Source organism: Apus apus, chromosome Z (assembly GCF_020740795.1).
Source record: "Apus apus isolate bApuApu2 chromosome Z, bApuApu2.pri.cur, whole genome shotgun sequence".
NCBI classification, from domain to species: domain Eukaryota; kingdom Metazoa; phylum Chordata; class Aves; order Apodiformes; family Apodidae; genus Apus; species Apus apus.
In genome coordinates this window covers 56,821,471-56,846,404 of record NC_067312.1, presented here as the reverse complement: position 1 = coordinate 56,846,404, position 24,934 = coordinate 56,821,471, and the positions used below count along the sequence as shown (strand labels likewise).

The window sequence follows — 24,934 nt, the reverse complement described above, 5'->3', positions numbered from 1 at the left end:
GAGAAACAGTTCAGACTCATTTAACTTCACTGTTCAAACATAAACTAAATGCAAAAAAAAATAGGGGTTTTTTATATACTGCATAGATTTACATTTAGACAAGAGGTAAGTAGTGAAATTCCACTGCGTTTGATGCCTAATCTTTGAATTGAGCAAATTAAATACCGGTGACTCTTACTAGTTTAATTCTGCTGCTCCTTCAAGCTCTTGTATTATCGTTAGTAAATTTATGGCAATTTACTTTTAATGAAGCTCTGCTTCTCAGAAGCAGAAACTGCATCTCAATACACAGACATGAAACACTTTATGTTCAGTGTTTGTTTTAAAAATAATCATTAATAATTTTCATTAATAAAAGTTATCTAAAAGGAAAATTTTAGCTGGCTGAAAACGATTTCGATGCGAAGCTATCAAACTGCCCAGCACTAAGAGCATATTCAGAAGGCTGTTTTTTGCAGTTAAACTGGGAGGGTATGACTCAAAGTCACACCTCAGGCCGGCTGTGCCCTGTTAAGCCTGCCTTATGGGCGTGTTCGAGCTGCTTAAGGCACGACTCCCTCAGAGCCCAGGAGAGGTGAGGGAGTGATTTAAATGACTATGGTAATTTTCATCCAGACTGGACTGCAAGTAACAGGATATAAAGGCACTTACTCTATCTGTAAAACTCAATGAAGCTCCAACATCTTCATTGTTTTGCATACAAATATATATATGTATAAATACTCACAAACACGTATATGTTTGGATACTAACCTAGTTACTTAATTCCTACCTTCCTATTTTAAATTTAAAAGGCTCTCCACAAAAAATCATGCACCTGGCGCAACGCAGCTTCCTCAGCTACCTGCAGCTGGGGCTTCTCCTTGCTTCCTTCACAAGCTGCTCTTGCCTTTCGTACAGGCCCCGGGGCTGGTTTAGGGTTGTTCACCCCCACAGAGCGACCCGGCTCAGGTGCCCTGTCCTTCCCAGGGAACACGGGGCCCTGCTCTTCGCCGCCGCGGCGCAGGCCGCCGCCACAGCTCTCGGCCGTCTCAGCGCAACCAGCGCTGCCGGCCGCCATTTTCCCGCCGCTGCCCGCAGGGTAACGCCCCCTCCAGGCTACTAGTGCCAGCAGGCCGCGCAGCGCGGCCCCGCCCCGCCCCGCCGCCCCCGCAGCTCGCCCGCCCGCCCCGCAAGCTCCGTGGGCGGCGCCAGCCGCGCCCGCCTCCCTGCCCCGCCCGCCAGGGGCGGTTCCGCGCCTGCGCGGCAGCGGCGCGGAGGCCGCCGTGCGGGCAGCGGGAGGGGGGCGGGCGCATGCGCGGCGGGCGGCGCGCAGGTGAGGCGGGCGGCGGGCTGGGGCGGTGGGGCCGGGGGGGCCGTGGGGCCGTGGTGCTCGCTGCTCTCCGGGGCTGCCGTCCTCCTCTGCTGCTGGCGGAGGGAAGGAGCTGCGCCTCCTGGAGGCGCGGCTTCCAGCCGCCTCCCCGGGAAGTGGGTGCTTTCCAAAGTTCAGACCAGACCTGGAGGGTGCGGAACGGGCCTCATCCAGGCTGCGAGCGCGGTGGTTCGTTCCCGGGGCGGTCGCCGAGTGCTGCAGCTGCCTTAGCTGGCAGCAGCCGGCTTCTCTGGAAAGGCTGTGGTGAGGGAAAGTCTCGTTAGCCCATGAGCGTGAGGAGGCAGTGGTGACCGACGCTTTCATCTTCCCCAAAAACAGTGCAGTCCCATCAGGTGCCTCAGACGGCCCTTCCCCTCCGCCAGCCAGGCCGGTCACCGGCAGGGGATGGCCTAGTGTGGTTGGGTCGGGCCCGAGAAGCCCATGGAGGAGGTGCGCCTGGACAATCCTGTTAGGGACACTCGGAGAGAAAAGAAAAAAACAAAACTTAATACATATGAAACGGTGCCGTAGGTCTGGTGAGTTAGAACTGTGCCAGTGAGATGGGTATTACTGCTCCTCCTTTGGTACTGCGGGGGTTCCTTTCCTCTGTCCTGTGGAGTGCTGCAGGCAGAGGGGAAAGGACAGCTGAGTTCTGGTCATGTGAGGTTTGGTTTCAAAAATGGCATTTTAGCTTCTTGTAGTTTTCCACTCTGGGTTGAATTTGTGGATAAAACTTTTTAATTTAATGTGTTCCTGTAACTTTAGTATAACTTGTAGAAAAGATGAAGCTTCCTGTTATTTTCTGCAGCCTTATCAAAATGGGGAAGCTGTGGAGTTTTTGGAAATGCCAAGGGAAAATATTTAACGATTTTTGTCTATGCAATGTGCAGGATTTTCCATCGGTATGTTCTATAAAGTCCTGAGTATTTATCATGTATGACAACACTGTGTGTCACCATGATGTAATGGATATATTTATTGTATTGTCAGTTTTGTTAGGCAAATTGAGTGATACTTGCATAGTGAGTAAAGGCTATTTGAGGTCTGGATGACTAACCTTTTGAAAGCTGTTTGCTCTGTGGAAGGTATGCATATACATTTCCTTCTTGAATGAAGTCTGCAATGAAACCTCAGGTCTCTTGAAGTCTTAATTGGAAGCAAAAGAAGTTGAGATCATAGTGAGTGCTGCTATAATTTTGTTTTTCCTTCTATGAAACCTTTGGTTTTTTAGGTAATGTAAGCAATTTGGTTATACATGAGAGAGGAAACAGGCATGTCAGCTCTTTGTCCACCACCATCTCCTGCAGTTGCTAAAACAGAGATCTCTTTGAATGGCGAGTCACCTTTATTAGCTGCCACTTTTGCTTACTGGGACAATATTCTCGGCCCCCGAGTGCGGCATATCTGGGCCCCAAGGACAGAACAGGTACTTCTCAGTGATGGAGAAATAACTTTCCTTGCTAACCACACCTTGAATGGAGAAATACTTCGGAATGCAGAAAGTGGTGCAATAGATGTGAAGTTCTTCGTCTTGGCAGAAAAAAGAGTAATAATTGTGTCCTTAATCTTTGATGGAAACTGGAATGGAGACAGAAGCACATACGGACTATCAATTATACTTCCACAAAGTGAACTTGGCTTCTACCTGCCACTTCACAGAGTGTGCGTGGATAGACTAACGCATATTATAAGGAAAGGAAGAATATGGATGCATAAGGTAGGTTTATTGTTTGTTACTAAAAATAATTGTCCAAACTGTCTTGAGCAGAAGCAAGATTCTGTACTGTACTGAACCTGTACTAGAATATCTAGGTAAAACAGGTATCCCATACAGTTTTACATCTCTCTAAAATTGATATAAATAGTTACTTTTAACTGTGGTTAAACAAGGTAGAATTATAAATTTACTGTGTTTCAAATAATTGTTTTCACTGTTGAGTTCCAGAAAAAGCTAACTGATATAATTTATGTTATTGTTGTTACAGTATTACAGTATTTACTTTAGTCCAAATATTTATAGTTAGAAAATTCAGAAAGGAAAATGTGCCAATTTTTTCTGAAGAATTGCAACTCTTTGGGTATGTTACTGATATTTCCTAATTAAATGAAAATTGTTATGTGTTCTTGTTTAAAATAAATAACATTCTAATAATAAAAATTAAAATCTCTGTCATCTTCATGGGTTACTAGTTGTCTTAGACCAGTAGACTGTATGTCAGCTGTAATGTGTATGGTGACACATGTTTGTCTGATAAAGCTTTTGTTCCTCTTCTGTTTGAGTCCTCTAGTCAACATACTTGAAATTTCCATTTTGAGTGTTTTAAATCTAAACTAGAATTCAAGAAATAATCTGCTGATGTTAATTTTTGTGGTGGTGTTCCCTTTTGCTCCATGAACACTCCGTTGTTTTTTTGCTGTATTGCCTGATGATGGTTGGTAGTGTTGTCCATGGCGTTGTCACTTGGTACTTCTGTTTTTTCAGAGGAAGGATAGGACATAATGTTTCTTTTCAATACCATAGAAACACAAACATTTCATTCTTCATTGAGTCTTCTAAAAGCCTTCTGAATATTAGTTCTTTTGATTTGAGTGCTATCTCATGTTCTTGACTACATTGCTTCTCTGCCATTTCTCTGTATTGACTTTTAATGTGAGTGTTCAAACAAGAATTGTCCATCATTCTTAACTGTGTCTGCTCACTTTTTGGTCATTGATCCGTATCAGTGTGTTTCCACAGGAGAAATAGTCTTCAAGTGGCTTTGAGAGCAACAAAGTTTTTTACTAGTTCCCTTAGAAATCATTTATTAAGTTCTTCACTCATTTCCAGGTGTCTTTGAAGCAGATAGGTCAACGGGGTTAGCTGAGACAGTGATACATTCTGAAATAGATTAATATTTAGCCATGAGTTGTAGGACAGTAATGCTGAATTAAAATTCATTTTGTAGTTTGCAATTTGAGACAGTTCAGCAACTATGGCTACAACTGAGCAAAAAAATGTTGAAGTTGTATCTGAAAGGAACTGTCTATCTGTTCTGGAATTTCTAATGCTTGTGGCAACCAGCTCTCATGAGTTCTTTGTAGAGATGGACAAAAGTTCCAGCCAGATTTTAGAAGAGAAGAAACCTTCTGAACTCAAGGACTATGAGAAAAATGGAAAAGTGTTTAAACTGGCCAAGAAAGGCAAGCATCTTCAAGGAAGTTGTCTAAATGAGATTAGAAGCCACCTTTATCATCTTCAATGTCATGTTCCAGATGTTTGTGTTATAATTTTGAGCAGTTACATTTCTGAAAGGAAGTGGCTTTCACCTTTTGTTCAGCCTTATTTTTATGAAGACTGACTTCTTTCAAAGCAAGCGATCTTCATTGTCACAGATATCTTCACTGACACGGATGGATATATCCTGCAGGAATCTGCCACATTCCAGTATTTTTTTTCCCAGATACTTCTGTTAGATGGTTAGACAAGTTATGTAACTGTTTTAGAGCAAGTTCCTGTAGCTTGTTCCCTATTTTCTGCTAAAAAAAAAAAAGTTACGTAAACTCATTTCCTGCTTGAAGTTGATTACTTCAAAGAAAACACATGAGTAACCAATAAAAATACAATAACCTGTCAGCATCTAGCAAAAGATTAGTTCTCACAACATCTTCCATTTTTTGTGTGTATTGATTTTTCCAGTGATTAATGCCAAATTCTCTTTGTGAAAACTTGATTCCCTTGTATGTTGCGTTATGAATGCAGTTTGCCTCTCAATTGCTGATGAGTCTGTTTTGAGAATTTTGTCCAGTCTCTTACACATGGTGGTCTGTGTATTTTGAGGTTTCATGTCTTCTGTAGTTGGCTATAAAACAATGCTTTGAAGATGTACGAGTGTCTCAAGATGTGGGAAAAATAAAAAGTCCTGTTTTTCCTACTCTCCCCAAACAATTTTTCTTATTCAGAAGATCTCATTTTTCCTTTGCTGCATCTGGAGCCATCAGTTTGTACCATATCCATTTGAAAATAAAAATCCATACAAGAGTGGAATTCTGGACCATAATCTTGATAATTTTACATTTTCTTACTCTGTAATGAAGAAACAGTGTTTCGCCATTGTCATCACACCCTTTTCCCTGCAACTCCTTCCCAACCACATGAGAGGTTTGGTGGGGGGCAGCGCAGGGAGCACTGATCTGTTTAAAATTCCCACTCATGTCAACTCTGTAAAAGAAAAAAGACTCAAACATCGAAATTTGAATCTTGGAAGTGTGCCTCCACGGGGAAGAAACTGTACCATTTGACTTGTGTGCATACATATATAAACAAATATCAGAGCGTTTATATTTAACTGCTTCTCTTGCTCAGGAGAGGCAAGAACATTTCCAGAAGATTGTCTTGGAAGGCACGGAGAGAATGGAGGATCAGGTAAGGACCGTCTTGATGCATATGGCACACCACCACAAAACTATGTCATTGCATCGGGTGACTGTAGAAGTTGGTGCTGCTTCTTATTTTTGGAATCCAGGAAGATACTTTGGACTGGCTGATGACCTGCCATACACAGGAGGCAGTTTCTGAAGATAGAATGATGGAAGCTGTGAACAAGTTGAAGGAAAATATGTTTCAGTGCTTTATGGGTAAAGTGGAAATCTATGAAGAATATTACCTTTCAGAAATGGAAAGTCATTTACTTGAACTCAAAGCTCTGTAGAGTTAGTAGCTTCCATAGATTCATGCTCGCCTCCTTTCAAGGATGGTTTTTCACTAGGCCATTAACCTTTTCAAGTTACAGAGATATACAGAGTCTGTCATGTTGGAATGTGATTAGAGACCTGATGGATAAGATTTATGTAAAGAATTTGATTTCTGAAACTAAATATGAATTTATGGCTTCCGTTTTTTTTGTGATAAAGCAGATAAGTTTCTATGTTAATAACTAATACGCCTGGTTTTGGTTTTCTGTTAATGTTAAAACATCAGAATTGGATCTAAAATGCTTAACAGTAATTGCACATAAATGGTATAATCAAAGTATCTCATTCCGAATAGTTATTGTCAAGATCAATCAGACTGATTAAAATTAGCATAGGACCCTGGAAATACATTTTAGGCATGAGCTTGAGAAGCAAAATGTATGTTTCCAGGTTGCAATTACTGAGAAAGGCCAATTTCCACTCATACCACACTTCCAAACAATATGAAGTTAAAGATATTTTGTATGTAATATTGCAAGTTCATGTTAGAAATAAAGTACTTCACAATGTAATTTTAATTCAATGTTCTTTTTTGTGCAGGGCCAGAGCATCATTCCAATGCTGACAGGAGAAGTCATTCCTGTAATGGAACTTCTTTCATCTATGAAATCACACAGTGTTCCAGAAGAAATAGATGTAAGTCCTTGTGTTCTTCACAATCTGAATTAAAAAGTGGCTTTGGTACTCTGGTTTGATGCTCTCTTTGACAGAAAAAACCTCTCCATTGTCACAAATTCTTGCACATTTTTGTTGTGTTATGAAGTTCCCCTAAATGGTGTAGGGAATGGTTTAACATAACTGGTTTAGCTTGGCAAATATAACAGACGAGCTGTTGTTTTTATGGTCAGCACTTAGCAAAATGGACTGTGTAGGGTGGTACCATTTTCAGAGTGGAGTGGAAAGGCTGTTTGATACAAAACAAAATGATTGGGGATGTAAATGGTTTTAATGTTGATACCTGTTTCAGCACGGTTTACTGTTTCCATGGAAGAAGTAAAAGTGATCTCATGTGCACTAACTTCAAGTATTCTGCACAAGGTTATAGAAAAAAACCCACTGGGAGGAATCATATTTGTGACTGGTGAGGAACAGTTAATTATATAGTGCCTTTCTCATTTTCAAAATGCTTTGGCTGAAGTCAGAAGATCTTCAGGTTGTGTTTTTTTGCACAGTCTTAAAACTTAGCTTACATAGCTACCAAACAGGTCCCACCTATCATTGAAACTACAGATCAATTAAAATGAAGGTTTCACAGATCATTGTCTAACTTCTGTATTTACTTGCATTTCAGATAACTGACACAGTGCTAAATGATGATGACATTGGAGATAGTTGTCATGAAGGCTTTCTCCTCAAGTACGAATTTGAGTTACGCTGTGGTAAAATGGTTTAAACTTGTGTGGGCATACATATACATATATCATAGAGTCATTAAGGTTGTAAGGGACCTTAAAGATCATCCAGTCCCAATCCCCATGGCATGAGCAGGGAACCCTACCACTAGACCAGGTTGCACAAAACCTCGTCCAACTTGGCCTTAAAAACCTCCAGGGATGGGGCATGAACAACGTCCCTGAGCAACCCATTCCAGTTCCTCACCACCCTTAAAGTGAAGAATTTCTTCCAAATATCTAACCTAAATCTTCTCTCTCTCAGTTTAAAACCATTAGCCCTCGTCCTGTCACTATCTTCTCTGATGAAAAGCCCCTTCCCAGCTTTCCTGTAGGCCCCCTTTAAGTACTGGAAAGCTGCTATAATGTCTTCCCAGAGCCTTCTCTTTTCTAGGCTGAACAGCCCCAATTTTCTTAGCCTGTCTTCCTAGCAGAGGTGCTTCAGGCCTTTGATCATCTTGGTGGCCCTTCTCTGGACCCTTTCCAACAGGTCTGTATCTTTCTTGTGCTGAGGGCACCAGAACTGCACACAGTATTCCAGGTGGGGTCTCACCAGAGCAGAGGGGCAGAATCACCTCCCTGGCCCTGCTGGCCACACGTCTTTTGATGCAGCCCAGGACACAATTGGCTCTCTGGGCTCCAGCACACACTGGCGGCTCATGTCGAGCTTCTCATCTACTACCACACCCAGGTCCTTCTCCTCAGGGCTGCTCTCCAGCCATTCTCTCCCCAGCCTGTATTTGTGCTTGGGGTTGTGCCGACCCATGTCCAGGACCTTGCACTTGGCCTTGTTGAACTTCATGAGGTTGGCATTGGCCCACCTCTCCAGCCTGTCAAAGATCCCTCTGGATGGTCCCTTCCCTTTTGGGTGTCAACCACACCACACAGCTTGGTATCATCAGCAAACTTGCTGAGGATACACTCAATCCAACTGTCCGTGTCTCTGACGAAGATGTTAAACAGCACTGGTCCCAATACTGACCCCTGAAGGACACCACTCATCATCTGCCACCATTTGGACATTGAGCCATTAACCACAACTCTCTGGGTGTGGCCATGCAGCCAATTTCTTATCCACTGAGTAGTCCATCTGTCAAATCCATGCCTTGTCAGCTTGGAGACCAGGATGTCTTGTGGGACAGTGTAAAACGCCTTGCACAAATCCAGGTAGATGATGTCAGTTGCTCTGTGACCATCCACCATCTCTGTACCCTTGTAGAAGGCCACCAAATTGGTCATGCACCATTTGCCCGTAGTGAAGCCGTGTTGGCTGTCACCAGTTGCCTCTTTATATTCCATGTGCCTTAGTGGACTTTCCAGAAGGATCTGCTCCATGATCTTGCTAGGTGCAGAGGGGAGACTGCCTGGCGTGTAGTTCCCTGGGTCTTCCTTTTTTAAAAATAGAGGCTATGTTCCTTCTTTTCTAGTCAGCAGGAACCTCACCAGACTGCCATGACCTCTCAGATATGATGGACAGAGGCTTAGCAGTTGCATCCACCAGCTTCCTCAGGACCTGTGGGTGAATCCCATCAGGTCCCACAGACTTATGCACCTTCAGAGAACCTTAAGCTGAACCTTGCCAATCATGACACACTGTTAACACAGGCAATTACAGATAATCACAGCAATTACTAATAAAACATTATCAGGAGTAATTGCTGCCTTTGCTTTAAGAGAGTCCAAGATCATGTCAAGATAAGACCAAGAAAGACAGCACTGCAAAGATTCTCAGCTTCCTTCCTTATGTGTTGGTGCCCCTTAGGAGACCCCACAAATACAGCTCAGGAAGAGAAATGAGGTGTGTCAACCTTTGTCCCTGCAAACAGCTTTCAGGGTGAGACTGGGAACACAGCTATGCAGTAAAAAGAGCCAGCAAATCTGCTACTTCTTAAGCTCCTACAGTGGGAGGTAATTCACTCTCCCATTCCCTGTTTTCACCTGTTCTGGCCTTAGTGTTGAGACTGGAGCACTTGCCAGAGAAAACTGAAGCAAAGAAGTCATTGAGGACCTCAGCCTTCTCAGTATCCTGTGTGGCTATCTTGCCTGTGTCCTACAGGAGAGGGCTTACATTCTCCTTGTTTGTCCTTTTCTCCCCAACAAACCTATAGAAGCATTTCTTGTTCTTAACATCCTTGGCGAGATTTAATTCTAGCAGGGATTTTGCTTTCCTAACCTGATCCCTGACTGCTCAGACAACCTCTCAGTAATCGTCCCAAAATACGTGCCCTAGCTTCCACCCTCTGTAAGCGTCCTTCTTCAGTTTGACCTTTTCTAGTAGCTGCTTGCTCATCCACACTGGCCTCCTGGAGTTTCTACGTGACTTTCTCTTAGTGGGGATGCACATCTTTCTGTATGTGCATGTAAACATGAATTAGATTAATTTTCTTTATAAGAGAGGGGAGCATGATATGTATTTCACTTTTTGAAATTTTTGTCTTTTAAAAGAAAGACTTATCAACTCTATAGACTGTTGTCACAGTAATTTGCTTGATAATGAAATTCCTACCAAATACAATTGTTCTTTGATACTTAGGTTTAATTTTATGAGGCTGTAAGTTAAAGTCTTATATTTTTCTGAAATACAAAAAAACCCTGGGTTACTTTTACTGCACAAAGAATTATGAATAGTATAGCATAGAGAATGCTTATTATTATGTTGTGTATTTCTTTTTTCCTTTGTTTTTAATGTGTAAGTGGAAGTAGTTGCACTTCAGAGCAACTTGGTCTCTTATTGCAGGAAAGCATATTTCATAAATTTTAATTGATGTTCAGTTATCTTCCATGACACCTGCAGTGTAACTGCATTCATTTATGCAGTGCTTAGTGCCATCTTTTTATACCGTGTCACATGCTTTCAGTACTACAGAAATTCATGTGTTAGATTAACTAATTATTCACAATAATGTAGTATTTAGTTCCATAGAGAATTTGGGAAATAATAAAGTTAATATCCTGAAATGAATTATTATAACAACTAGAGCCATTGAGCCTCCAATGATGAACTATTCTCATACCAGATGGATATTTGTTTGGCAGGTAGCAGACTTCAGGGTGTCAGTTATCTCTCCTTAATGTGAGAAGTCCTTTTGATATGGGCCTGTATTTATACTATGAGCACTTCATTCTTCTTATTCTTCTTGGGAAGATGATAATTGCTTTATTTGAAAAGTCTGATTAAATGTATAAACCTGTGTCTGGTTTTGTTTGCAGTGCAATTAGTTCACACCTGCAGACCTGTGGTTGTTCTGTAGTTGTAGGAAGCAGCGCAGAAAAAGTTAATAAGGTAATGTACTTTCTAAAACACTAAACTTAAATGCTGAAATTAGGAGTGTTAGTGTATTATTTGGAGCAACACTTATCTATAAACATACTTGAGATTGAAGAAGGAAGGAATACCGTTGTTTGCTTATCTAAATTCAGCTAATTGATCTAGCAGTTGATAATTCTGCCTGAAAATTGCCTTATCAGTTGTATTCTGGCAACTATGAAAAAAACAATGTATTTAATTGACACTGTATATAAACAAGCAGTAAATAATTCTGAGCTTTTAAAATTAGGTTTATTAGCTAAAATGTCCGAATTGCAGAGGTCTGAACTGGCTTGTCCAGTTCAGCTTCATCAATGTGTATTGTCTGTGTAGTCTTAAGAAATTAGTATCTACATGATTTCTCTTACGTTGGAGAATAAATGTACTTCTACATCATTAACTGCTTGTGTTTCATGGAACCTCAGAGCTCTTAAGTTGGTAGGCACACACATGGTGAAACAGGCAAGCTTACTAGGACTTTAAACCCTTTGAGCAATTACAGCATGTTTTTCTTGGTAGCTGTGCTTGTGTTCACTTCATCTTCAGTCTGTGTAAAACTTAATTGGTAAATAAGCATAGCATACAGTTTTAATTGGTAGATTTAAATTAGGTTTGGCTCAGCTTTCCAGAAGAACCAGAAGCAGGGAAAAGACAGATATAAGCCTCTAAAACTGAGTCTTGTAACAAAAGAACACTCAGTGTGGCATACTTGCTACATCAATACATTGCTACATCAATACATCCCTACATCACCAGGGATGATGTTCAGGAGCTTTCAGCCCTAGAAACAATAAGCAGCATTAGCTGTACCTCTTAACGGGGAAGAGTATGTACATAATTATAGCCTCTTTGAGAGGAAAGAAGGTCACTGTTGGAAGCTGTGATTTCGGAACAAGAAAATAATTACGTTGTTGAGGTAAACATTTTTTTCCCATGCTTTTATTATTTTCAACTCTCTTGTAAGCTTATTATGAAATATTTAATTTGAGTCAGTTTAATCAAACTATCGTCTGCACTACTTTTCCTCTAATATTTTCGTGCAAATGAAGAGTCTCTTGATGCTTATTTTAACCATACCCACTATATGATGGAAAAAACAAGTGAGGATGTTTTAGTTTCTCAGAATTTTCCAAGTGCTTTTTTGTATACAGCTTTTTGATTATACTGAAATGCTAATTTAAAATAAATTAAAAGCAATTCCTAGAGAAGGTATACTTGTGTTTACTGTCCACTGAAATATTTCTTAAAGCATATTTCTTTCTACTCTATCAGCATTTTGTTCAGATATAATTTTCCCTTTGACTTGTATTTAATTAGAGTGTTACCCCATTCCTTCTAATAAAAACAATGAAGTTCATTTCCAGTTAGGATGTTTAGAGACAAACCATGAAGAAAGCAGTGTTTTCGTCATGAGAAAATTTATTTCACTAATTGCGTCTCTACATTCCTGGCTGAGTCCCTTAATAATCCTCTTTGATTCAGAATATCCCTCCAACTGGGAATGAAAAGGAGGATTTTGTAAAAGTGGGCAATCCTAGAGCCCTGAGGTATTAGGTGCCACTGCACTTAATGAGTGCACCAGTACTGCTGTGACAGTGAGATTCTGAGTAGTTGTGTATCATTGTAAGTTTTCAATTTACACTGGGGCCTCTGAGCTATGTCCAGAGGTCTGTGACAGAAGTCCTACAGGGGTACATGTGGAGAACCATTATGTTCTGATAACTTAATTTTCTGACAGGGAATGTTTTTGTATAGTTGGCTTTTCTGTCTAATTATGTTTTTAATTGTGATGTACTAATTATTAAGCTCTGGTTTATTTGGTAAGACTGAAACCTTCCTCTGAGGAAAACCTCATTTTAATTCTTGAAGTTGATGCCCTTTTTGATATATGTATGTGCGAATGTATCTGTGTCTATTGCTTCAATGTGAAATACAAATAAAGAACAGTGGGCCTGCTGAAAATATTAGGTATTAATTGTAGACTATACATCTTTTATGTGTCTTATAGTATGTAGGGCTTCTTGCTGCAATGAAATATAATAGTCATCATTTAAAAAAAACCAAGAGAACTTTAGTAAGTCCATGTTTCAAAATACACAGTTTGTGATGCTTTATAAAAATTGAGGGGTGAGGATGCATTGCTTTGTGTGTATTGGCAGTGATGCTAAAGCCCCTCTGATCAAATTAACAGTAAATCTTGATACTCAAAAAATAATCACGAGCAACAGGAGAACCAGAGAAAAGAAAATCCTCAGTTCTTAGTGGAAATCAGCTAACTGCATTTAATACGTATTGTTTCAGGGATGTGAGATTTGCACGTGATTAACTTAGCATAATAGAGGAAATCTAAAAGGCTTAAGTGATAATAAAAAGCTGAATGCTTATAGTCCATTAAAGATTTAATTTAAAGGCTTTAAGGTGTAAGTGGCTTTGAGTATGTAAAATAATGTATTGATAAGCTAGACACTAAAAGAAAAAACTAGTCTAGAGGAATGTGGGTCTTAAAGAGACATCCAGGGTAAATTTCATAAATTCTACACAGGTACTTACCAGCAGTGTGCTCTTTGTGTCACAGTGCTCCTATTCTGAAATAATTGCTTTCTTTGCAGCATTCTTTAGCTTTCCTTGATAGATAGATAGATAGATAGATAGATAGATAGATAGATAGATAGATAGATAGATAGATAGATAGATAGATAGATAGATAGATAGATAGATAGATAAATATTGCATCTTGCTGAAGTGGTGGAAAGCATTATTCAGAAGCTAGGCTCTCATTGTTTTAGTTACTGCATAAAAACATTGTGCAAGGATAGAGCCTTCTCAAACATCTTCCAGACACAGGACACAACCAGTTAAGATGGAAAGATCAGCAGAGTGGAGTACATATTTGGAGATGATTACTTGTAGCTGTTGCAGCATAGGAGTTTGAAAATGGATAATGAAGTACCTCTGTTGCTTTTAATGGAGAGTTTGAGGAAATTACTGAGGAAATAAGCATGGATACTTATTTAGGAGATTGACTGTGCTTGATTGGAGACAATAGCTGGTGTTTAAATTTGAAATGAATAACATAAGAGGCTTAACAGGCTAGGAAAGTAATCACAGTAACTCATGTTTATGCATTAGGAGGAAGTAGCAGAAGGCAAATTGATTTGTTTATACAGTTGGCTGAAAAACAAACTTTGCCCAAAAGTGTTGGGGTTTTTGTCCCTTAATTTGACAAGTTGGAGTAATATGTCTTAAAGTTTAATTAAGCAAGTCACTGTTCTATGGCCTTGGTAAAGTATTGGCCTTTCTAATAAGCATTAGGAACTTTTTTGTTTATAATTTGAAATACCTAACACATTTCAGTCAGAAATTGTATTTAAAGATCAGCTCATTCCTTACGTTTTCATGTTTTTAAAAACTTGTTTTTTTTTCATGCAGATCGTGAGAACATTGTGTCTGTTTCTTACACCATCAGAGCGGAAGTGTTCCAGACTCTGTAGAAGTGAGTCTTCTTTCAAATATGAGTCAGGACTTTTTGTTCAAGGCTTACTCAAAGTAAGTACACTTAGGAAACTTGTATTCTTCTGTAGTTTAATAACATTATTCAATATATGTGTATGCATGTGCATATGATGTTTCACACATTCATGTTCAAATAAATATGTTATCTTCCTTTAATTCTTTTCTGGTGCTATAGCTTTCGTTGTAAATACTTGCATGTTAAAATTCCAAGCCAGTCTTTTCTCTGACAAATCTATTTGTAGAGTATTGTCCAGATTTGTTTTCCTATACTTTTGAGATACAATGCTAATAGTCTTTTGCCTACTTGGTGCAAGAATCCCAAAGACATTAAGTTTTTGTGTTGTACCAAACTCAAAAAAGAACAGTTCATCAGTCCTACAGTTTCTGAGTATTTTAAAAGGGCTGTAGCAATGGGTGAAGAAGAATAGAAAAATAATGCTTCTAGCTCTAGTGAGAAGTATAAGCTTACCAGATAAATTGAATACTGTAATGTTAACAGGCTCATGAATTGTATGATGCAATACTGTAATACACTGGTTACTTCAGTACCTGTTTTTGGTGTTATATGAAAGGAATCATCGAGTATGAAGGACTTTTTACTGGGCTACAACCACTAGTTCTCTCAAACAAAACATGTCTAAACAAAAGAGATTTAAAATTTAGGCATGACTCTGTAATACTGTTTTGTTCCAGGATAGCTTTGTCTTTTTAAAAAAAAGGTAACTAGAATAATAATTTTTTTCACTAAAACAGGATGCAACAGGAAGCTTTGTGTTGCCCTTCCGTCAAGTAATGTATGCCCCATATCCTACTACACATATAGATGTGGATGTCAATACAGTGAAGCAAATGCCCCCTTGCCATGAACACATCTATAACCAACGACGATACATGAGATCTGAACTGACAGCATTTTGGAGAGCTAATTCAGATGAAGAAATGTCTCAAGATCATATTATCCACACAGATGAGAGTTTCACGCCTGATTTGTATGTACTCTCTCATGTCTTTCAAAGTTACTTGATGTGGGACAAGAGAGTAAAGTGGTATGAAGTGTACTGTCTGATCAAGTACACAAGTTTTTTTAGCTTTTAAGAAGCTTCTTTAACTGTGGTGATTGCATTCATTTTGGAGGAATTTACCTATCAGTAGTTTTGTTGCATTAAATATTACTGAAATTAATTTTCACTGATTCTTCTCACCATGTTATGTTAATTTTGTTGCCTGTTTTAATTAGGCGTATAACAGAGCTAAGCGTATTTTACAGGGCCCAATGACTTTCCTGGGTTTAGTTCCTTTCATCTGAAAGTTTTGCTTTGAAATTCTGTATTATCTTTAAACATAGCAGTATTAAAATTTAATACAATTTAGAATTCACTATTAATTTTTGCCAGATTGTAAGAAGTAATACTATTGCTGGGCACAAGTGTTGGATTGTTAGTGTATCTTCATGCCATTTCTTCACGTTTGTTTGCTTACTTTTCTATAGAAATGTCTTTCAAGATATCCTGCATCGAGATACATTAGTAAAAGCCTTCCTGGATCAGGTAATTCCTGCTTTTTCAGAAAGAACAAGAGTTAAATATTAGTACTTTGAGGCCTAGTAATAGATAATCTGACATGAATAGGTAATCTCTTGGCTTGGTTGCTCTTTTTCATATTAATGCTATGATTCTTCTCTGCATAACTGAAGAGTAAAATACTTGTGTTATTTGTAGTATTTATGTAGTACTAGAACTCCTTCTTACATACCCACGTGGAGTACGGTGCCCAGTTCTGGGGACGCAACACAAGGAGCATGTCCACATGAGGCCACAAAGATGATTGGAGGGCTGGAGCACCTCTGCTATGGGGACAGGCTGAGAGAGTAGGAGGCGTTCAGTCTGGAGAAGAGGAGGCTCTGGGGGGAATATACAGTGGCCTTCCAGTACCTGAAGGGGCTACAGGGAAGCTGAAGAGGGGATTTTTACAAGTGCATGTAGTAGTAGTCCTAGGGGCAACAGTTTCAAACTGAAAGAGGGGAGATCTAGATTAGATATTAGGAAAAAATGATTTACTATGAGGGTGGTGAAACACTGGCACAGGTTGCCCAGAGAAGTTACGGCTGCCCCATCCCTGGCTGGGTTGGATGGGTCTTGGAGCAACCTGGTCTTGTCCCTTCCAACACAAACCATTATATGGTTATTTTGTTGTGCAACAGTGCCTTCAATTACAGTATTGATAAAACTATCTGATTGGTATTAACTTCAGATAATTTTAAAAGCAAAAATTATACTTTATCCAAACAGAATTGTAAAATAGCTTAATTTAGTCCATCTGAGCAACTAGAAAACAAAGAACATTGAGTATATCTACAAATCTGCTGTTAATATGCCTGCATTGGTATAGTTAAGGATGTATTACATGTGTATGCACTGTTTATATTCCATGTTCTTAAAATTATTCTAAAATTGCCATGTCTACTCAATTTTCTGGTGTAATTTTTCAACAGATCTTTCATCTGAAGCCTGGCTTGTCTCTAAGGAGTACTTTCCTTGCACAGTTTCTGCTAGTCCTTCACAGAAAAGCCTTAACTTTAATAAAATACATAGAGGATGACACGTAAGTGAACAGAGAATAGAAAGCAAGCTTTGAGGAACTTCCTGTGTTCTTTTTTACAGCACCCTTTTTTATTTTCTTGCAGGCAAAAGGGAAAAAAACCTTTCAAGTCTCTTCGTAGCTTAAAGATAGATCTTGATTTAACAGCAGAGGGCGACCTTAACATAATAATGGCTTTGGCTGAGAAGATGAAACCAGGTCTGCATTCCTTTATCTTTGGGAGGCCGTTCTACACTAGTGTACAAGAACGGGATATGCTCATGACGTTTTAAAGTTCTCCTCTGCTAATGTGTAATATTGCAGTCCTGCATGGCACAAGAAGAAGTCTGCCAGTGGGAACACCACACTTGTGACAATCATTGACTTGATTGAGTATGGAGCATTAGGAGCACAGTAACACTACAGACTGTCCAAAGCAGGAGGGAGTCTTGTTACCGTTTTGTAAATTGACCCTTATTAGGGTGAAATTAGTTAGTCAAACATGATTTCAATTAATCCATCTTTTCTGTGTGCTTTTTTATCAGTAAATGTTGCCAGAGGTTCATTTGCCAAATGGGCTTAGTAGATAAATTTGAACATGTTTTAGTGTAAGTTAAAGGGAAATATTTTAATTTGCCTTCACCAGCAACTTCCTTCAGGTGTGTGTCAGTTTTTCCCTGTTCTGCTGTGCCAGTATTTTTAGTATTTCCACAGAAACCAATACATATGTCCTTTGTAATCATGGAGGTGGTAGGATAAGGGCCTTCCAAGAGTTTTGAAGAGTTTTTAAAAGTGTTTGTTCTTACATATGCTGTACAAATCTGAAATACATCTTCCTTCATCTCCCTTTTAAACACTACTGGTTTCTTCATTTAGAGCATTTAAAGGTGTTTAGGTTTTTTAATATACTACAAAATGTTATTCTTGTCTGCAAACTCTAGCAGGTCATGATTTAAGCAGCTTTGTGCATGAAAGTGCCAGCAGGATACTCTGTCACAGATTGTTGGGCCATGCTGCATGGAAGTGTTCTGAGATCCAGCATAATTGAGCTCTTTCAAAACAAAATTGTAGTCATTCAGCAGCAGTTGTTAATCTTCCTTTATGTAAATTTCTGATGGTTTTCTGTTGTCAATTAGAATAAGGTTCAGATTAAAGTATTAGACCTCACCAAAGAACACCAAGGTGATAGCCAAACTAAAAGACAAAATAGTAATATTTTTTTTTTACATTGCTATTAATATATTAGGTCATCCTTCATTCAGAGATGAGCACAGCAATGAACTAACGTGATTAGCATTTTACTAAGTGAATTCTAGTCAGTAATCTTGCCAATCTTCTTGGTTCATCTTAGCATGTCTTCAGCTTTGCTTTGCTTTGCTTGAAAAAAACCACCACATTTTCTATTTGTATGCCTCAAATTTTCTTTCTGAGCAGCATGTAGAGCGATGTGGTGTCATGTTAATCCAGACTCATTTTTTTTAAGTCTTGAAACACGGTTGGTGTGTGTTGTATTTCAATCAGTGATACGTCAGTATTGCCTGTTGTTGTATTGCTTTTCTTTTTGGACAAACACGGGAATATATTTGTGTCATGCAGTATTCATTGTGAAAGAGTTACTCTTGTGACTTGAGAAGCCACTGTTGCTTTATTTCTTAAAGCATTTGTAACATTGCTTTGTGAATAGGTTTCTGTTTTCAAGATAGCACTTAAGCATCTCTTTCGTGCAGCAAAGCATAAAAGTTAACAAATGTAGATTGACAACTTTTCCTTAAATGTCCAATGCTCAGAGGAGTAATGGTTTTAAATTGCAAGAGGGGAGACTGAGGTTAGACATTAGGAAGAAATCTTTAGTGTGAGGGTGATGAGACACTGGCATGGGTTGTCCAGGGAAACCGTGGCTGTCCCATCCCTGGAAGTGTTCAAGGCCAGGCTGGATGAGGCTTGGAGCAACCTGGTCCAGTGGGAGGTGTCCCTGCCCATGCAGGGGGTTTGGAACTAGATTATCTTTAAGGTCCCTTCCAACCCAAACCATTCTAAATAAATACATTTTTAAAAAGGTATACTGTGCTTTATTTAGATGTCCAGAATTCTCTTACTTGTCCTGAAAGACAAAAGATTTGCAATTAAATATTTAGAACTTCTTAAAGACCTGGAACTGTGGCCCAGCTGCACATCATTTTTATGAACATACATCATCAGTATTGCCTGCCTGAATAAGAAATTTTATTTTGTGGAGCTTTTTTTTTGCTGTATGTGTACGTAAGACACTTGCAATGAGCTCAGCACTTCATCAACAGAACTTGTCAGAATTACGCTGTCATAAATTACTTGTGCTAGGATTCTGTTTGTCTTCCTACCATTATTATTTCCTTCTGTGTTTTTAATTACTTGATGTATTAGAAGAGCGTGATGGTGCTCATTTTATTGTCATGCGTAAGATTATGAAAAAAAACGTAATGATCACTGTTAAAACTTCTAATTTAGAAGTTGAATTGAAGTCTAAAGAGCTTTAAATGTACTGCTCAAATTAATCACTTCAGCTTGATAGGCATTGGAAACTTAACATTACACTATAAACAGTTAACTGTTTACTGAAGATGCTGTCTCTCTTTGAAATTACTAAAAGCTGGAATTCTTTAGTTGCTGCTTTTGTTGCACAACTGTGACAAGTGCACTGTCATAAGTGCAGAATGTATAGTGAAGTAAATTATTAAAACCACCTGCATGTTATGTTGTAAATCTTGCTCAGGAAACAAAGTATTCTAATAAAATTAATGCACAATTTTTTGCTTTACTTGCTGTTTTTTTCATAGAACTTCTGTATCGGATAGCATCACCATTTTTTTATCCTTTGAAAAAAATAAGAAACCTTTTTCCTTCTTACTAAATTAAGAATTATGCTGACATGGTGAACTATAAACTCTCATTGACAGAAAGTCATATGTATCTCCAATAACACAGATAAAAGCAGGGGCTGAAGCAACTTTACTAGGAGAGCAAGCCTAAAGGTGGCCCTGAATTCACCAGTGAAACTGTGGGTGCACTAATATATTAATACCAGAAAGAGAAATTTAGGTATGAGGAATTTGATATCTATAGAGTCTACTACACGTTAAAATAAATGGCATCACATCCTTTACTTGAAACACAAGGGCTAATAGGGAATTTTTGTAGAAACATCTATCTGCAGCAAGGAAGCTAAGGTTTTTACTGGAGAGGAATCTAGACATTAGCAAGGATAATTAGGTAAAATAATTTTAGATTTTTTTTGGATTAGTGTCAAAGTAAAAGCTTGATGTTGTGAAGCTGACATCTCAAAGGCAAACATCTGAAGATGCATCCCTAACCTGTATCTAACAATAACCTAAACTGTCTGAAAATATAAAACAGCTGAAAGATTAGAAGTTCAGTGCCAGTTTCTCTACCATTTAGAAAATGGTCTCATTATAGTACAACAGAGTGCTTTTTCCAGCTTCAGTTAAACAGGAATAACACTTGCCAGAGTTTGGTTTTCAGTAGAAGCAGCAACACAAGAAATTACAGGTCAGGGAATACTGAGATTTAGTACTGTAGCCTATACATTCAGAATTCAGTACTGCTGCCAAAATGTTCAGTAGTGTAGCTGACCAATGAAACTGCAGTTTCAACCTTCTGCACTCATCCGTGGGGATGCAAAACAGTTGTCCTTTCTGAGATTTCTTTCTGCCTCAGGGTGCATCTTCACTGGATATTAGTCCTGCATCACTTTGTCTTCTGCTGGCATTCCCTGCTCTGTCCCTGTGACAGCAGTATTTGGAAATAATTTCTGATAACCTTGATTTTGGAGGAAGAACCTTCCGGCATTCAGCATTTTTTTAGTAGTCAAGGGCAGCTGCACAGACAAACTACACAGACTACAAAGGACCTGGACAGTAAGTAATAACCAATTAACTTCAGTTTCTGGCAGAGAACTGGGTACTGGCAGGCTGAGGAACATTTTGGATACAGCCTGCTTTTAGAATTGTTATTGCTGATGCAAACTGATGAACATGTTTGTTGATTAATGATCACACTAGAAGGAAATGGGTAGGACAGCAAAATTCTCGGTGATCTAGGCAATTGGATATACCTGCTTGTAATTAAATAGTGCACAGTATTGGGCTTGACTATGAAACTGTTAATTGTAGTTTTGAAGTCCAGTGAAATACATAAATGTGTAATTGCAATCAAATTACAGTCCTGTTTGTGTGGAGGTGAAAATCAATTTCCTTCTACACAGCGGGGCTGGGGCATGCAGGTTAGTATGATGGCTATATGCAGGTATTTGTGCTCCTGCTGCTGGAGGATCCACCTGACTTTCCTCTGCCTGATTGCATACCTTAGTCCCTATTTTTTCTTACTTTAAGCTGATTTCTTTGCCATTCTTGCATCTTCACCAAGGGAGCTCCTCTCAGCACCCCATACATGATTGCTTTTCCCCATTGGTCCTAGTTTTGCTTAATCTGCAAAGAAATTTGGTGTTTCTGATAATGTCACTTAGGCAATATTGGTCATATGTGGCTTTATCAACAGTAAAGCTTAGCATGAGTGGCTCTGCACCCCAACATTTCCCTACTATTGTTCACTTCAGCCTGGTTGGGCTTATTTTTACTTTAGCCTCCATTCCCCTGTTGGGCTCCTTTTAAGCAGGAGCAGGATGTCACCATACACACCGACTGTTTATATACCAGGGAAGCAGAGTAACTTGGTTTTCATGCTTCTACTGTGGGCTGCTGCAGATCACCCGTAGGACCTTGGCTGCTGTGGGGCCTTTGGTATGCTGAGACCAAAGGGGCTGTCAAGTCCCAGAATGTGCAGGAAGCCAACAGAATGCAGTCAGCAGAATGGGGAGACGTTGAGAGGCGTTACCAAGGCTTCAAATACGGGACAGGAACATAGGGTAGGAGCACAGCACCTCACAAAACAAGTTTCCAGCTATGGTCTGGGGATCCATGATTGATACCATGTCCTAAGTGCAGTGCGCTGATAGATGTTTGATTTCCTCTGACTTCACCAAATTAAGTTGCTTTTTGATGCCAGCTGGTAGTTGCTGTGGTGGCTCTGTAAAATGTGAATTGTGCTTTAGACCCGTTCACTGTTCCTCAAGTTCTCCACAAAAAGGCAGGACTGTTTCTGAATGTTTTTTAGGATAGTTGCAGCCAGCATGACTAGCTTCTGGCTGAACTGTATTTACAGCTGTCTGTATTTTAGGCAAAATTTTCCCATAGATACAAAACATAGCAATAAAATATAAAGATGTGACAAAAATATAATAAATTATTCAGACACCTTCTGATCATGTATTTAAGAAAAAACAAAACAAAAAACAGTAAAATAAATCGTAACTAATAGACTCCATTAGCTTTCAGAATCTCTCTTTTCAAACTCATCACGCAGTTTTCATTCCTATCTTCACAAATTTCAATAGATTGCTTTGTCCATTTGTGAACAAACCTGCCGCTCTGTCATATGTGAACAGAAATGTCTGTTTGACTAGTCTTATGGATGTGGTGACAATGTGTTGCCTTTAATTAATTTCAGATAAGTGCCAGCTTGTAAATGTTCTTATTACAGGAAAAAAAAAAAAAAAGTAGCCAAATCTATAGAACTAGCTTTACACATTAGTGTCAAAGTATATCTGCTTCTTCAATTCTAGAGTTTTGTTAGTCAAGGAAAAAAAAAAAAATTGTGCAGGACTTGAGCAGATGACTGTGTTAGTAGAGACCGAATTAAATTTTCCAGCATCCTATGTGGCTTTGTTAAGCTTTCTCTGCTGGTAATTTTATTTCAGAGTTGAATTTCACAAACTGAGCAGTCCCCTTGTCCTTTGCTAATTTCTGATTCTTAGGAAGGGTATATAACAAAATCAATGCATTGCGATAGATGACAAAGGGTATGTATGTTGGATTAAGCACAGCCCTTCTACAAGAGATAATACTTGGAAGTGGCAGCAATTTTGAGGCTAGCCTTAGGCAGCCAGGAGCTACCAGAGCGAGGCTGAAGCCGCAGGCTGCAATCAGACAGAGATCTGACAGCAACGGTTTTGAAACAGCGCTTCAAACCTGTTTCAGAAAGCTGCAGGCTAGACCCTTGCTCTCCGAGGAGGCCGGTGCTCCTGGTGGCTGAGCTACCTGCACCTCACTTCCATGCAAGACTATGAAATGAGCTCAAAAAAACCAAAAAAACCCCCACAAAACAGCAAAACAACAACAAAAACCCCCACAAAACTTGAGTCTGGTGTAGAGTAAGAGAGATTAAGTTATTTTGCAGGATACTGAATCCAAGAGGGATTGCAGTTCTCATCCCCAGCCCAATTGTGGTTTATCCAAGGAAGAGGAAGAGTAGTAGGATGGGAACCCAGACCTCCTCCCACCAGTCCTACCCTTTGGATTTACAGTTCAGAGAGGGACAGAGAGGTTTTCCTATGGAGAGGAGATCTCCCCATGGCCTTACAACAGTTTAAATGGGGAAGAATTCAGTATTTTTTGATTTAGGCTATTTGTCTGAACTCTAAAGTGCCTGACTGTGCCTAGACTCAAAATATTTTGCTTTTAAACCCATACAGGGCTACTTCTTTCCTGAAACACAAGTCACTGTTATTCTGCTGTGGAATGAAAGATCTTTTTTTGGGGGCTGTGAAAATGAGGCTTTCAGATAACTTGTGTGCCCGTGATCACAAATCCACCCTCTGCCCTGTGCCCTTCTCAGTGCACAGAGACCTCCTGTCCTTCTGTGTGCAGCTGCTGGACACAGCTTTGCTGCAGTTGGTGAAGCCTGTGACCAAACCAATCAACCAGCAGCTGGTGGGATTTCAAATGCTCTCTGTTTGCAAAGAGAATGCACAAAATATTTTGAGGAAGAAGCTGGGAAGAACAGCACAATGACACAGCAAAGACAAACTGTGTGGTTATGGCTTGTGCTGAAAGAGCAGCATTCACTCTAGTGCAAACAAAGGATTTGGGTGGAAGGAGGGGGACTTGGAGTGGTTAGGCATTAAATTCTTCCCAAGTGGGAAGGTAAGAAAAAAAAGATCCATCCATGAAGGTTAGGGAAACTGAGACAAAGCCTTCTAGGAAGAGGAGAACCAAGAACAAAAGGATGCTGGAAAGGGCAGACCAGTGAGAGACTGTCAGTAGTGGGCTGGGGATTCCAGTGGTCAAAAGGTGCAAAAGGAGCCTAAGAATGTAAAAGCAATAACCACAGCACTTCAAGAAAAACTAGCAGATGCATTGACAGGACACAGAATACCCCTAGTGGGCATGTGGTTACTCAAATGCAAGGCTCATTTTTGCACTTGATGAAATGTGAGAGTGTTTGTGTGTCTGTGTGTGTTTGATTAGTGTGAAATGAAATTATTATTTTTCCTCAAGTCGAGTCTGTTTTGCCCAGGACCTTAATCAGTGAAGGATCCTCCTTGTCCTTTGTCCATGAGCTTTGTCCTCCTCAGTCCAGAGCGTGTGTGTGGGGGTTGGGGGGTGGGGAGACATGAGTGAGCGGCCATGTGGATGTTCCTTTGTTGTCATGTTAGGCACAACCCACAACAATCTAGCAGATTCAGAAAGGCTCAGAACAATGTATGGATCTGAAAATCATGATGGAACTTGATGAGTAAAGACAGTGGTCCCATACTGACTTCCTAGACACTAAAACTGTGTGATGGTAATCCATGATGACAGTAAGAAGAACTTGCATCACTTTGGTAAAAAATGGCAATACAGCTATGTGTGATTAAAAATGCATATGGAATTTATACGTAAAACTTTAAGGTTTCCACTGATGTTTTTTCCCTTCATTTTCATGGCCACAGGGCTTCCAGAAAGTACTAACTTTTTTGTCTTATGCCTATGGATGGAAGGAATTAAAGCATTACCTTACTGTGCCTGTACTGCATGGTCAGCAAGGACAGAGTAGGGCAGATGGAACTTTCTCAGTTAAGGTGCAAAAAGGCACTGGGAACTGCAACTTGAGTTTTGTTTTTTTATTTCCTTTTATGTTCAGTGTGATTTGAAGTCCTTCCCACTAGGCTGATGTAAAAGATTAGTTAGC

The 24,934-nt window shown here is 39.6% G+C and overlaps 2 protein-coding genes across 5 annotated transcripts in view; both read left to right on the top strand.

Moving 5' to 3' along the window:
- Nucleotides 1-1,282: 1,282 nt before the first annotated feature.
- Nucleotides 1,283-19,664, top strand: C9orf72 (C9orf72-SMCR8 complex subunit). 3 transcript variants are annotated; one of them, XM_051643122.1, is made up of 11 exons: nucleotides 1,283-1,315; nucleotides 2,583-3,068; nucleotides 5,694-5,753; nucleotides 6,623-6,718; nucleotides 7,374-7,438; nucleotides 10,684-10,756; nucleotides 14,210-14,326; nucleotides 15,047-15,282; nucleotides 15,783-15,840; nucleotides 16,785-16,894; nucleotides 16,977-19,664. In XM_051643122.1, exons 2-11 carry the CDS (start codon nucleotides 2,607-2,609, stop codon nucleotides 17,161-17,163), a joined length of 1,464 nt encoding a protein of 487 aa, XP_051499082.1. In that variant the 5' UTR covers nucleotides 1,283-1,315; nucleotides 2,583-2,606; the 3' UTR covers nucleotides 17,164-19,664. The 3 variants fall into 3 exon arrangements, with proteins under 3 accessions (XP_051499082.1, XP_051499081.1, XP_051499083.1); XM_051643121.1 differs by lacking the exon at nucleotides 1,283-1,315 and having other exon boundaries at nucleotides 1,380-3,068; XM_051643123.1 differs by lacking the exons at nucleotides 1,283-1,315; nucleotides 5,694-5,753 and having other exon boundaries at nucleotides 1,380-3,068.
- Nucleotides 19,665-20,755: 1,091 nt separating this feature from the next.
- MOB3B (MOB kinase activator 3B) overlaps nucleotides 20,756-24,934 on the top strand; it is a 92,946-nt gene continuing 88,767 nt past the window's right edge. The window contains exon 1 of one of the 2 annotated variants that reach the window (XM_051643700.1): nucleotides 20,756-20,781. The gene's annotated coding sequence lies outside the window, so the exon portion shown is untranslated. The remainder of the gene's footprint in view (nucleotides 20,782-24,934) is intronic. The other variant, XM_051643702.1, reaches the window with a different exon arrangement.